Source organism: Agelaius tricolor, unplaced genomic scaffold (assembly GCF_023055355.1).
Source record: "Agelaius tricolor isolate 1412-34295 unplaced genomic scaffold, bAgeTri1.0.p SCAF_4, whole genome shotgun sequence".
In the NCBI taxonomy this organism is placed as follows: domain Eukaryota; kingdom Metazoa; phylum Chordata; class Aves; order Passeriformes; family Icteridae; genus Agelaius; species Agelaius tricolor.
In genome coordinates, this window is record NW_027269264.1 from 35,590,353 (window position 1) to 35,604,817 (window position 14,465).

Genomic DNA, 14,465 nt, shown 5'->3' on the forward strand with positions numbered 1-14,465 from the left:
CTCAGAAAACTGAGTAACTGAGGTATGCACACCATTTGCAACACAGAAGAGTGGCTTAGCCAGAGAGGGAAATAAAACACAAAACCGATTTCAGTCACCACCTTTCCATTAGGTGTAGGGGGAATAATTTCTTAGGAAGCTCTTGAAGAAAGAATGAATATAACTAGCACAGGGTAAAGCAAAAGGACCCCTAAATTCCCACAATTTCAACCTCTTGAGTTCTTTCATTTCCAAAGGAAAAATGTAAGGCGAAATGAAATGATACTTATTTACCCCAAATTCTCTAGGCCTTTTGAGTAGCTCTTTATTATAAGTGAGCAAATTCTGCAGGAACAAGGTAATGGGAAACAAAAAAGTTCCAAATACATTATGAAGCAAAAAAAATTTGCTTCTCATGACATAGTTGCTAGAGAAATAAAACATTTTGAGTACCTGCCAGCCAAACCTTTGATTTTAAAATGCTAGAGCTCAGCAAAACCATCATAATTTTGTTATACACAAGAGGAAAACCACCCATTTGTCAAAATAAGTGTTTCTTTGCCAGCAGTGCAATGGAGTATATCCATTGTTTTTATTTAGAAAATCACCAGCAGCTTTTCCTGCTTGAGGAAAATTTTCTTCTCATGCTAAATGGAGAAAATGGTACAAATAACAGTTGTGCTAACTATGACTAAAAACTGCATAGTCATAAGAAAATTAAAAAATAAAATTAAAAATCCCCACCAACACAATATCTCTCACCCCACCAAAAAAAACCCCAAAAACCCAAACCAAACCAAGCCATACCAACAAAAAAAAAACCCAAAACAAAAAAAACCCAAACAAACAAACAAACCAAAAGAAAACAAAATTTAAAAAAAAAACCAAAACCACAAAAACCACAAAAGAATCCCAAACAAACCCGAATTTCCAGAAAGAATAATGAAGCAGTTATATTTCCTGACCTCTGCTCCCCAGGCTCGGAAACCCTTTTCCAGCCTCAAAGCATTTAGAGCATATGTTCCAAAGTCATCAATTCCCTCTTTTTGCCCAGCTTCCATGATTGCACTGTAAAGAGGTACAGAATCTTCTTTTCTATGGTAGAGCTCCCAGCCCAATTCACCTGTTACACAACAAAAAGATTACTATTTTAATCATCTCAGCTAAATTATTCTAATAAATACACTCCTGTCCTTGGTCAAAAGCAAGGATCAATGCAGTTAGTGTTAATTCACACTCTATAATTTATCATATAGCAAGTCTAATCCCAGCAAAAACTACCAGGATTTGTGCCCTACATCTTAAGCAGTGGTACTATTATTCAAATTTGAACTGTTAACTGAAAACTGTGGGTAAAAAAACTATCAAAATAACTGATAAGGAAAGGCCATGTAACCAAGTCACAAGGATAAATTAAGGACATTATGAACAGATGATGACTTGGCAAGTGAACAGCAAATGTAACTGACTGTAAATAAGAATGAGTGTATTTAGCATATTTAGCACAACAGAAAGAGAATATGAATTGCAAGGATTTCAGCTGCTTCAGAATGCTCTCAATTCAGTCTATTACACTCAAAATTGATGTAGAAAGAAAAAGAAAGTAACTGGGAAAGCCAAATATTAAGCACTACAGCATTACATTTTCAAGGCACATTACAAACACTAATATACGGTAATCCAAAACCAGTTCTTGACGTTGGTTTTGCAGCAAATACCAAAGAGGTTATCAGAACTGGCCTTTTGTTCTGCAAAATAAATATTTACACTATAGGGTATTTCTAGAGAAAAAGGTCTTGGAAAACTCAGCACAGACCCTGACCATATCCCATTTGAAAATCAATGTACCATGATGCCTCCCACACTTATGTGTAAGATGCAGCAAACCTACTTTTCATGAATACATGAGAAGACTTAGTTTTCAACATAATTTTAGTGACATTTATTATTCTATTCATTGTCTCTTTCCTTAAGTGTATGTTTTTTCCATTGCTTACCTGTGTAAGATATCCTAATGGCAGTAACAGCAATATTGGAAAGTTTCAGATGTCTACACTGGAGAAATTTAAATGAAGCATCACTTAGGTCTTCATTTGTCAACTTCTGGAGGACCTGTCGTGCATATGGACCTGCTACACTAAGTACTCCCATCTCATCTGTCATGTTTTCTATTTCAACCTTGTATCCACCTCTTGTTATTTTGTCTTCTATCCATCTGCATATAAAACATAACACTGATGTTACACTTCCTATGAAAAAACCTGAATTTTATAAGATTTTACTAGGCGTTATTTTTTGTTAGTATTCATTTCCCCAGCAGCTCCCAGTCCCCCACTCTCAAAACCAACCAAATATGTGCTACATTAGATAGACAAATCCATCATTGATGTCAAACAGAGTTTTCTGGTGAGACACTTAGGAACACAGGGATCTGAGACAGAGCCAGGAAAGAACAGCATTTAAAGGGGTAGAACAGTGTTTTCAAGATAAGAGAAACAAGTGATTTCCTACAATGACAACAGATTTGGGCTTGGATCCAGTATGTGTTAGTAAAATGTTAACATACAGGAAGAGTAAGGAATAAACACTATGAACATAAGAAATCTAAATAAATATCTGTGAGAACAGAAATGTACAAGCAGGTTTGTTGCTTCCTGAATAGAGTATTCAAAGTACTGGCAGGAAATTCAATTAGGATTTAATAAAAAACAACAGCTGTGAATTATCTTTTAGGAAGCTCAGACAATAAATAAAATGGGTATATTTAAAAATCTTATGGAGTACTACATTTTTAAGCAGTATTGTAGGATTTCAGGCCTAGACAAGTAACAAACAGGACTGCAGAAAATCTATAGAATTAAATACATTAGATCTAGCTCTGCCATTTGGTTTCTGAATGTGCCAGTGCTCCTACTGATTCTTGTGGGGCTGTTATGAAACAGTACACTATTCTTTGCCTGTTAGGGTAGTGAATTTCTGTCTTTAATGTGTTGATTCATTTTGATTGACTGACTTACCAGCAACATCCAGTAAGAGCACTAGAAATATCAATTCCAATGCTCATCTATGAGAAGTAATTTAGTGAAGTCATCTTGCAACTTTTCTTTTCTTTTCTTTTCTTTTCTTTTCTTTTCTTTTCTTTTCTTTTCTTTTCTTTTCTTTTCTTTTCTTTTCTTTTCTTTTCTTTTCTTTTCTTTTCTTTTCTTTTCTTTTCTTTTCTTTTTTCTTTCTCCTCTCCTCTCCTCTCCTCTCCTCTCCTCTCCTCTCCTCTCCTCTCCTCTCCTCTCCTCTCCTCTCCTCTCCTCTCCTCTCCTCTCCTCTCCTCTCCTCTCCTCTCCTCTCCTCTCCTCTCCTCTCCTCTCCTCTCCTCTCCTCTCCTCTCCTTTTTCTCTTCTTTCCTTTCACTTTGTGAAAAGAGCCCAAAGTAAAAGACACAGCATCAAGAAGACTGAAAACTGCCTATCTGTCTGGGCCAAGTCAGTGCCTCTGGGGTCATTCCTGTTAAGAGCCAATTTTCTTTTTTGCGTAAGAGAACACACTAGAAAGGAACAGCCACGCTTTGTTACATCATGCAATGTCAAAGACAAACAGGTTCAACAACAAAACAAGAACTACCCCAAATAAAGTATATTACATAACTGTTAGCAAGTTCTCCATCTTTTTACATCAGCAATAATCCAATATCCAACTGCTTATACTTCAGAATTCAAGTCAACCAAGTTTCTAAGAAACTAAAATCAATAAATAAGTAGAATTCTCGTGAACTTTGTGATAAATTTGTTGAGTAATAATTGAGAATTTGGAACTTAGCAAAAAATTTTCTGTACTAATGTGACTGTATAGAACTATGTACTTACTGCATAAAAAAATACACTAACCTCAGATCATGGAGTTCTGACCCTGACCCAGTTACAAGCATGAATTCTTCATGATCCAGTTGAGAGACAGTTAGCTCAGCATAAACTTTTCCTCTTGGTGTTAACATATGGCTTATATTTGTGGAACCCACCTAGAGAGTAAAATTTGTAATTATTAAGATTGCAAAATAAAACCTTTGAATTCTTAAACATCATTAAATATATGGTTATTTATCTTCATTTGAAAAAAAATATTTTTTAATGTTTGCTCTGCCATGCCTTAATAGGAGTGGAAAGAGATACAGCTGGCCAATCTCAAGCTTTAGAGTAGAAACTTCAGTTTTTCTTTTCTAGAAAAAATGAAAATTTTTAAAATAAGTTAAATCAAGACCTTTATACATATTTTCTAATTATGCATTACACAAGGCATTCTTAAGCTACATTTGTTTTGTCCAAATAAAAAATTCTCCATGTAATTAACATGAATATTCTTTTTCAATCTTGTGAATAAGGTTTTAGATATCAAGAGAATAACATATGCTTTTCCCCTTACTATAAAGAGAGAAATACAGAGCTAGCTTATGCTTTTGTGGCCCTGATTTATGAATGCTTTTCTATTTTTTGTAGCTGCTGACTATGAATCTATATGTCTGCTTATTTGAATCAGATTCCGTACAGAAACTCAATCCCTAGAGTCAGAATTTCAAGTAACAGTTACTTAGCAGTGCCAATAAAACACAAACACGTTCATACATATATCATCCTTAGAAAGAGAAATGTGAATATGCCATAGCTGTTGTGCTGGCCTGGTTCCAGAGGCAGAATTTAATCTCTCTGCTTTGATCATTCTGCTTTCACCGAAACTTGTCAATAACCTAGTCAGCAGCCATATTCTATACAATGAACCAAGCAAGGAAAAATATATTCCAGATATTAAGATTATTTTTCAGGCCTTATTTAATCAATTAATTCTGCCATAGTTATAGTTAGGTATAGTTATTGGCATATTAGAGGCATACAGTTGAATTTTCAGGATCTGATGCGGGTCATTCTCAATCCAATTGCAATACAAATATATCTCTGGTAACTCCACTGGATTATTTTATGATGGAGACAAGCATGAATGGGGCTAAAAATCAGGCAACTTAAATAATAACAGATGTGAATATGGATTTGGAAGTGGACTCATAAACTGTACCTTCTGCTTTGCCACCTAACTTTCCATTAGCATTGCTGATTAAACTCTGTAAAAAGCATTTGGTTTGTTCTCATAATTTCTTCTTTAATCTTGATTTCCCTTTACCACACATTCATATATTCAGCAAGTATTATCCACACCCACTGATGACTCAGTTACTCTGCCTCTACCCCAAACTAGACTGAAACGTTCAATTCAAATTGTTATCACAAAGTTAATAGAGTAAAATATATCACTAGATGGAAATTCAAGTCCTTTTTTCTCCTAGGATATCAATCTTGTGCCTTCCCACTGAGTTGACTTTAAGCTTTCAGAAGAGCTTATCTATCTTCAAAACTATATTCTCAGCATACTTGCTGTTTCCCTGTGTTTTCTCCCTTTGGTGTCTGAAGCAACAAAAACTGACACCTACTGCAAATACTTAATGAAATTCTGTGCTGAAATGACCAACCCAGGTTATCCTGCAACTGCAGGGTCAATTCAGAAAGGAGCAATCTGCTTGCTGGAGGTGTATCTCTAAAGTTAAAGACACTACATGAGAGTGTTTGACAAAGTAGGAAATAAAAAGGACTCAGGACCAAAACCTGAAGACCAAGAATAAGAAATCTGGGTAGTTTGTCACAGCATGCCATTTTTGAGCACAGGATCATACTCTCAGGATCTGTGAACAGCCACACTTGAGAAGAAACGATACATGTGAGGTGAAGTGGAATCTCCTAAGTATTTGCAACTCTGCCTGCACCAGGCAGCCAGGTATGAAGCAGAGTATGAGTAGAGGAAAACAATGGGTTTCATTTGAAAAAAAAGACAAAACTTCTCCCTTGGGAACTCATTCAACTGGGGTGAGGCAAGAGCCCCTTCCACTGTTCTCTGCTGCTCAAGCTGCCACCTTAAAGCACAATTTTAGGCAGGCAGCTGCCAAGCTATTCTACTGTAAAAAAATTCCAGGTAGGATTCATTTGCATTTTTCGGAAAAAGATTTGAAACACAGGAGGCTGTCTGTGGAACATAAGGAAATATTTTTTTACTATAAAGTGGCTAAGCACAGGAGCCAGTTGCCCAGTTAACCCAAAAGCCATCTGAACATACTCCTAGGCAATGAGCTCCAGGTGACGCTCGTCCAACAGGGGGTTCGACAATATGATATCCAGAGGTCCCTTCCACCTCATCCATTCTGATTCAATGATCTCTGCCAAAAGGTACTTCTGTGTGGGGCTAGTCTAGTATAAACTCCATTTGTATGCTTTTAACTGAGAGCAATACATCTAACACAGAAACTTCTCCAAAGGATCTGTGTATTTGGTATCCAAGAAATATTATAATATTATGGTCCATTTTCATATCTAAAACAGAGCTTGTCTAAGTTGTTTTACATTACAACAGTTACCACTGTCCCATTTACCTTTGGAACAACATTTGCAAATAGATGATCAAGCAGTTTAACAGAATCTGTGCCTTTTACTTTAAACTTGCCAAATGGTGACAGGTCAATCACACCAACTTTTTCCATAACCTGTTTGTACTCACGACCCACAGGGTCAAACCAATTTGTGCGCCGAAAACTGGGTCTGAAACAGAGCATTTAGACACATAAAACACAATTTAGAAATTTTTTGCTCTTTGCAGCAAAACATAGTCTTCAGTCTTTTCAGTTTAATAATCATCCAAAAAAGATTGACTTTCCTAGTTGTAGGTAGCTTACTCAATATTTTCCTTAGTCTAACACAGCTTGATAATTAAAATCCTTTAACAACACAGAAAGATATGGGTTGATATTATATCAACCACTTTGTATAATGAACTGTGAACTGTTCAAATGTTAGAATAAGTAGTGGGCTGTCATGAGTAAATTTACAGCATACTTTGTCGATGAATCATTTATTTAAGTTTGAGGTGTCGAAGGCTTTATTTCTGAACAGCAAAATGTATCTCTTTATTCCTTTATGAGCCTCATTTAGATTAGACTCCAATATCCCACAGAAAATATTTATTTGCTGGAGACTTCCTGATGCAGGCAGGTTAATAGGTAAGCAAGAATAAAGAAGAGGGGAAAAAAAGCAAAGATAGGGCTTCTCCTCTCCAGACACTTACACAGAGAGGAATGAGATTTTTCATGAAAATATTGTACTGTGCTGCTGATCAAATATTAAGAGATGGAGAAAAACACACATTGATAGTGAACAAGTTGTTTTCCAAGCTCTTCCTTGAGCTAGGTTGCTTTCTGGTATCTCAAACCTAGAACAGATACAAGATACCTTTATATGTGTTTTGAAATATCTTCGTTATCAGAATAAAATGTATTCTAAACTATGGAAAAAGTAAGAATGGAAATTAATCAAATAGATACCTGTTGCTGAAATGAATGATAAATGCATGCTTCTCATTAAATTTAAATTGACTGCCTCTTGCTATCAGGACAATTATTTAGGGGAAGAAAAAAAAAATTAATATTTCATTTACTTGTATCCAGTCTCATCTCCAGGTTTGTAGAACCAATGGGGTTGCTCCCATCCTGCATGGAATCCCATTGAACATTTTGACTTTAGCAAATCATACAGCCCACTAGTTCTCTTTGTTGGTCTCCCAGCAAATCTTTCTTCTTTAGGGTAACCAACTAGAGGGAGGGGAAAAAAAAGCAAACCAAAATCACCAAAAACTATGGCATGCTAAGATCATGATCCAAGATAGAAAACACATCTAGAAGCAGAGAAATCTAGATACAGGCTTTTCTGGAATCAATCTTTAGGATATAAATGTATTTTAAAAATATCTTCTTACCAATGTTATTAAAGCCATAAGATTCTCTTGCTTTGGCCGCTGTGTATTCTGTGGTGGTCCACTTTCCATAGCGGTTTGGATCTACTTCTATCAGGTCAAATGGAGGTTCCCCCTCAAGGATCCAGTCACTGAGGTACTTTCCCATGCCACCAGCATGTATAATGCCATACCTTAAAAATAGGAAAAAATGTCCTGCAGTGCCAAGTATTTCACATTTTGCTTTTTAAAATCAGTATTAACATATACTACAACACAACCCCCAAAGTATTTTGAATTTTTCCCTCTTTGTTTTTTTTTTTTTTTAATTTGTTCTGTTTTGTTCTCTTTTCAGAAATTAAATTTTATATTAATGGATATTTCTACAGCCCCAATGTAGAATTGTTCTACAATGTAGCAGTTGCAGTTTAATGACAAATAATCATTAACACCAAATGATTTATAATTTTTAATACCTTTTAATACCACCATGTCTTCAAAAAAATTGCCAAAATAACCTTCTGTCTAGAATATGTCTAAATTAATTCTTAGTTGTTTGCGAAATGCTCCCATGAGCACAAAAGAAAAATCCTTGAATAAACAGTAAGTCTGTCCCAAATCAAGTTTAGATTAACATGCAGCAAACCACAGACACTCATAATGAAGCTAAATAATGAAGCTAAAACCAGCTTAAATTGCTGGTCATTAACTTTGCAATCTGAATTCTATGTCTTCAGTTAAAATAGACAAGGGCTTCACCAAGAAGAAAAAAAAGAAGTAATCGTTTCATTCTAATTCATATGCACAAGAAGAATGAATCCATAATAGCAATGATATGAATTTGATATAGTATCTTATCCATTATTTGCTTATTTATCTAAATAAAATAGAAACATAAAAAAACTGAGTACACTAAATAATTTTGCCAACTACAGTCAGTACAGTGCAGCTCAGCACAAATCTTCAGACTCAGCAGAAACTTCTATCACTGCAGTGGATGCAGGAAGGATGAGTGCTTATAAACTGCTGCTACAGAAGAGTTAGCTGTTGCTGGTGCCAATTCAATTAAGCAACTCTTAGTTATTCATGGGTACAAGCTTTGGTACCATGAAAGCTTATGATGCCCTCAAGTACAGCTCCAGATGAAATCTTAGGCAGTTTAAGTCTTCCTGTGCATTTCACTGCAGCCAAAAGCAAAGGAGAGCAGCAAAGAGATTGTGAGTGGTGACAGACCAAACATAATGAAGACCTTTAGCTTCACCTGAAGACTGCAGAGCTGATGGCAGGGCAAGCCCAGGAGCAAGGCAGTGCAGAGAAGGCTGCCCTGCTACTACAGATACAGCAGTGCAACTGGACTGCATTTTGCAGTTTTGCAGCACTGACTGTGCAACGCATTGATTTTGGTGCTCTTAGCTGGGCCTACATTATCAGAGATTTTATATTACACAATGTGCCCAAATCCCTCTTCATCTTAGATAAGAGGGAGCTGACTGTGTAAATGCAACCACTGGAATTCTGATGCACAAGAATAAAATATGTAATTCAGGGACAGGATTTTTACAAGTAGCTATGAAGAGTGGTACAGTGTAGGAATCTCAGCCTTCTTATGATTCAGACAAAACTTCCTTCATGAACATGAACTATTTTTCTCCAGTTTTTCATCTCTCCTTCCAATCCCTGACAGATTAAGTCCCCATTGTATGTGTCACATTCTTGTGTCTTACTTATGAGGTGCCGTGTGTCACCCACTTTCAAGTCTTTCCATTCCTATTCCTAGGAAATCTGAGTCTCTGCACACTGTGGTACCTTTTCTAGTGTTTTTGTCCCAGGTTATGGAATGGTTTCACTGCTTTGAATTAAATTTTTCTGAATAAAATCCTTAAACTACTCTCATTAATATTTTCAAAATTTTAAGTTACTAAAAATGGGAAGCATTGAGCAATCTTAATAATAAATAGTGCTACGAGCTCTGCAAACTATACTTAACTTCTTTGCATGTTAAAATGCCTAGCAAGCTGCTAATTTTAGATAATAAAAATCCTCTAATCTAAAAGCACTAAGTCCTCTGTCACAATGTTCGTGCTAGTTGACTGCAAGATAAGGATTTGCTAATGCACACAAAAAATTACAACACTGGTAGAACCACTGCAGTGACCCAGAAGCATAGAACAGAGAGTCAAAAGTCCCTGAAAAGCAGACAAAGTAATCCAATGACAGCCATATAACAGCAACCCGTGTCTAAACATTTTGCGATTAATCAAACTCCTGAAACAAATTGTTTAAAGAAAATTAGGCATGTAACACTAGTCTTCAATTTTTTACATATGGAACTCGATTCTGCTCCCATTGACAACAACAAAGAAAACATGTTCCAAAGTCTGGCCACAGAGTAATGAACTTAAACACTCGTTTTGGTGAACAAGGTCTAGGCAAACCGCTTTTGTAACTATAAGTTCTGCAAATGTTACTGAAAGATAACATTATTTTTTTTTAAATCCAAGCAGCAAAGGTGAATACCTTTCACAATGAATCATTGCAAAATTACCAAGCTCTTTTATTTTGAGAGCCTCAGAAAGCACGTTAGTGATACTGCCTTATCTTACTATCGGAGGGTTTGTTTGTTTTGGAATGATAGAAATCTGGAAAAAGCTGAGCTGGATTTTGAACAGCAAATTAGGCAATTGGAAAAACAATGTAAACAGAATGTGTTCAATAAGATCTGCTTGGAATTGTATTTGGTTCATTCTATCCATCTTGAATCAATGGTCAAACTAAGACAACTAAAGAGATGTTGGTGTTTTAACACTTGCTCAAGTGCAGCCATAATAAATAAGATGTAAATCACATTCAAGAAAAACACCATAAGGGGTGGGAGAATAACACCAGTAAACCATATATTTCTATCGTTGCACTGCCCTTTTTATTTGATTTCCTCCAATACCCAGCAATGTAATTTTTCAGCTTTTTCTTTTTTGTATCCCTAGAGCAGTCAGTCACACACTATACTGGAATGTCTTCTATTTAATAGGCCTTCAGTTCTTCACACAGAACTGTATAATGGACACTCATTTTTGTCCACCTTCAGTGAAACCAGATTTACATACAACAAACAACTGTAAAATACAGTGCAATTCAAAGCAAGAAATAAAATTAACTGGAAAGTATACTTTTAAACCCAGTATTTTTGTGACTTTAAATTGCTACACAGACAGTACCAAGTACTACCATTTTTTGTTGCTTCATAAAGTGTCACAGGTATTGGCATCCAGAATAAAAGGAGGAAACAAAAATTACTGAGAGTAAAGAAATAAGAGAAAAGGATGATCTTACATTATAGAGGTTGTGGTTATTAAGATTATTTACAATTACATTTTAACACAAAATATGTGCAAAACAACTCCCAAGCCCATAAAAATGCACAAAGCTTGATGTGACTACCATTTTAACAATATGATAGGCAAAAATTCACAAGAGAGATAGGCAAAATGTCACAAAGAACTTACTCACCCGAAACCAATAGCTACCCAGTAATTTCTGACACCCTGATGTGGTCCCACCATAGGAAGAATGTCTGGAGAATAGGTGATAGGACCTGAAATTGTGTTTACGATGTCTGCTTTTCTCAAAACAGGGACCATTTCCATAGCAGCCTCGATATGCTCCATTATTCTGTCTAAATCAGACTCAAAAAGTTCTTTTCCAAATCCTGCACAAGTAATTGACTCTTATTATATATACTTATTTACACAGAGAGCACATACATTTTCAATACAGCTATAGTATCTATATAGAAATATAGGTGTCTATACAATACAGCTATCTATATATAAAAGTTTTATGATAATAATCAGTGCATATGTTCAAGCCTTTGCTGTCCTACATAGGAAAAATGGCATGCATAAAAACCTAGTTACCTGCAGGACCAAGTTTATTTGTCACTGCAATTATACTATCCTTTATACATATTTGTTTAACCCTAAGGTCATGCAAATTCAACAATGAAGTAGAAAGGAAGTGAAGATACACAGAAACTTTCTTCTACATTAATAAGACTCACTTATTTTTCTCAATATGCCAATAATTTGAGGAGGGGAAAAAAGGTACTTCCTGTATCTGCTTATGGTTTCCATGAAATCATACAAATTTCTGGGTACATTTCACCCCTCAGCCTGGACTCTAAGCATGGCTGAACATCATTATGTAGAGGCACTTGATGCTACTGGAGACAGTAAGATCCAGAAGCCATGACAGGGCTACCCAGAACTGAACTGTCTTAACTGCCCCTCCTTAGGAAATACTGTGTTTTTTAAAACAGCAATACTAATGACTTCGTATAACTTTTTGTCTGGAAGTGAATGGAAAGCTGGAGCCTAGATATAACACAACAATTTATAATGGTTTTTAGTAAGCAGCTGTATGACATAGGACATGTTTGTATTCTATACATATCTACAGCTCTCTTGCACTTATATCTAAGCACAGCATTTTGTCTAAGACATTCCTTTGCTGTTCCTATTTGACAATCACATTATCTCGGGGGTATCAATAAATATCCAGGGCCCCTGTCAGCATGCCGGAGAAAATTGTAAGAAAAATTTCTATTCAGGCAAAAAAGGCTATATAGTGCAGATTTGGTGACTGCCTCTAATTTAAACACACAAGCAACTCTTCAGGAAGTAGGGTAAGACTACATTGTAGCAGGCTTTTCTTACATTACATTTGTATTTCTGTTATCTTTTATCACTAGAGTTACAACTATTCTTTGAAAAAAGTTTTTGCATTACAATCATGCAAAATATTGCATGATTTTAATTGCAAATTACAATCAAATTACAATATTGCAAATATTTTGTATTTTCTGTCACATAAGGCAGCATGACAGCCTGGGATTTATGCACATTAAAATGTGTGCTAGTGCTTATTATGTTTAAAGATTTAATGTTCTTAGTCACCTGGTGGGACTCCATTTGTTACCCATGACTCCTGGAGCTTCATTTTCTCCTCACTTTCATACGGACCAAACAAAAGACCATCCCTTTCTTGCCTTAGATAGTATGATCCTTCTAAGTCACGGATCACAGGCAATTCTGTTTTTAGGGCTTTCACTTCAGGTATAGTTGACGTTACAACATACTGATGATGAACAGGTATTAGAGGGTGCTGCAGGCCAATCATCTTGCCTACATCACGGGCCCAGAAGCCTAGAGAAGAAAAAAAAGCAAAACCAAAATAGAAATATTCAAACATTCATTTCAGTGAATGGAAAATGACAGTAAAATATTTACAGTATACACTGTGCTTTTATGTGCGACAATTTTTTCCCCCATACTTCTAATTTTCACTTCATTTTTCATATTACTAGCATATTTTTCCTTCCATAATTCCATGTCCTTTTTTTCCTAATTATACTATTATATATTATTATAGTATGCACATATCAAAATATAACTAGTAAATTATAAATTAGACTTCTAAAAGTTCAGAAGAGAATTTAATTAACAGTTCCAGAAACCCCATGGCTTAGTTCAGTAAAGTAGGTCTGCAGTGTACTCCTAGCAAAGTTAGAGACACTTAAAATCCAGAATAAATTAACTTACATTAGAAGGGTCAACCAAGCCCCTTACTATCAACCAAATGAGCTAGCATGTTTTAACAGTACACTAGTTAAGTCCTAACATCCCAACAGACTAAGGCAGTACTTTTCAGGCAACTGACCTCAGGAATTGGAGTTTCTCTCCTTTTTCATATGCATCATGTGATTCACATTAATTAATGTCTCACACAGGATTCAATTCATAATGATGCTTGTATTGGTGAATAGTCAAGTGTGCTCTCCCACAGCCATCACATTAGAAGTTCTGATACAGACTCTGACCAGAAAATGCAAGCAACCATTTCCCTGCCTCTGCAGCTGGCTCAAGATCCTTCACGCATACCATGAGACAGAAGTCAGAAAAGACCTAATTCTCCTGTTTTAAGGTTAAATTGGTAAGGCACACTCACTTAGTGAAGTATCTGTGTCAGAATGAAGGAGTGGAAAACACTTAACTGCCAAACACTAGTTTGGGCTCTGCATCATGGCTCTCATATCTGCTGTGAGGTTGGAATAGAACAGACTTGGGAACCAGACAGGTACAACTGACTGGAACGGCAGCTGCTCTAAGCTTCTTTGAATATCCCTCAAGCCCACTCTCCTGACTTTTATATCAAGGATCAAAGGTCTTCAAGAGTGGGAATGAAAGGGGAAAATGCAATTAAGTAAGAGTTTCAGGGGAGTTTTGGAGTGAGGGTTGGAGGAAGACAAAATGAAAGACAATGAAGAGGTAGCAGGGCCTTCCAAATAAATGGCTGTGTGCCATATGGCACCAAGCAAAAGAAGGCAAGTCAGCCTGGTTCCTGGGTAACCAGCTGACTCCAAACTGCTTAAGACAAAATATCTCCAGCAAGATTTTCTCCCTAACACAGCTGTCCCTTCTCCTGGGACATAGACTTCATGCTGCCCAGCTTAATGTCAACTTTTCTTCCTTTTTGCTGTTTACTTGTCTTAACCAAATTCTCCTACCTCTCTCTTCAATTACTCTCCAAGACCTGGTCAAAATTTCTGTGCCCCAAGGACACCAAAAGGCATAAATGAGCTTGAATAGCTTCACCAGGCATGTCCACCCATACCTGTGGGC

General features: G+C 36.2%; 1 protein-coding gene across 1 annotated transcript in view; it reads right to left on the bottom strand.

Annotated features, from left to right (window-relative positions):
* DMGDH (dimethylglycine dehydrogenase) overlaps positions 1-14,465 on the bottom strand; it is a 40,935-nt gene that overhangs the window by 12,159 nt on the left and 14,311 nt on the right. Inside the window, exons 6-13 of the mRNA XM_071425257.1 lie at positions 12,741-12,989; positions 11,296-11,494; positions 7,813-7,982; positions 7,495-7,648; positions 6,437-6,602; positions 3,858-3,988; positions 1,977-2,194; positions 945-1,102 (exon numbers count right to left, since the gene is read on the bottom strand). Of these exons, the coding sequence (XP_071281358.1) occupies positions 945-1,102; positions 1,977-2,194; positions 3,858-3,988; positions 6,437-6,602; positions 7,495-7,648; positions 7,813-7,982; positions 11,296-11,494; positions 12,741-12,989 (1,445 nt within the window). The remainder of the gene's footprint in view (positions 1-944; positions 1,103-1,976; positions 2,195-3,857; positions 3,989-6,436; positions 6,603-7,494; positions 7,649-7,812; positions 7,983-11,295; positions 11,495-12,740; positions 12,990-14,465) is intronic.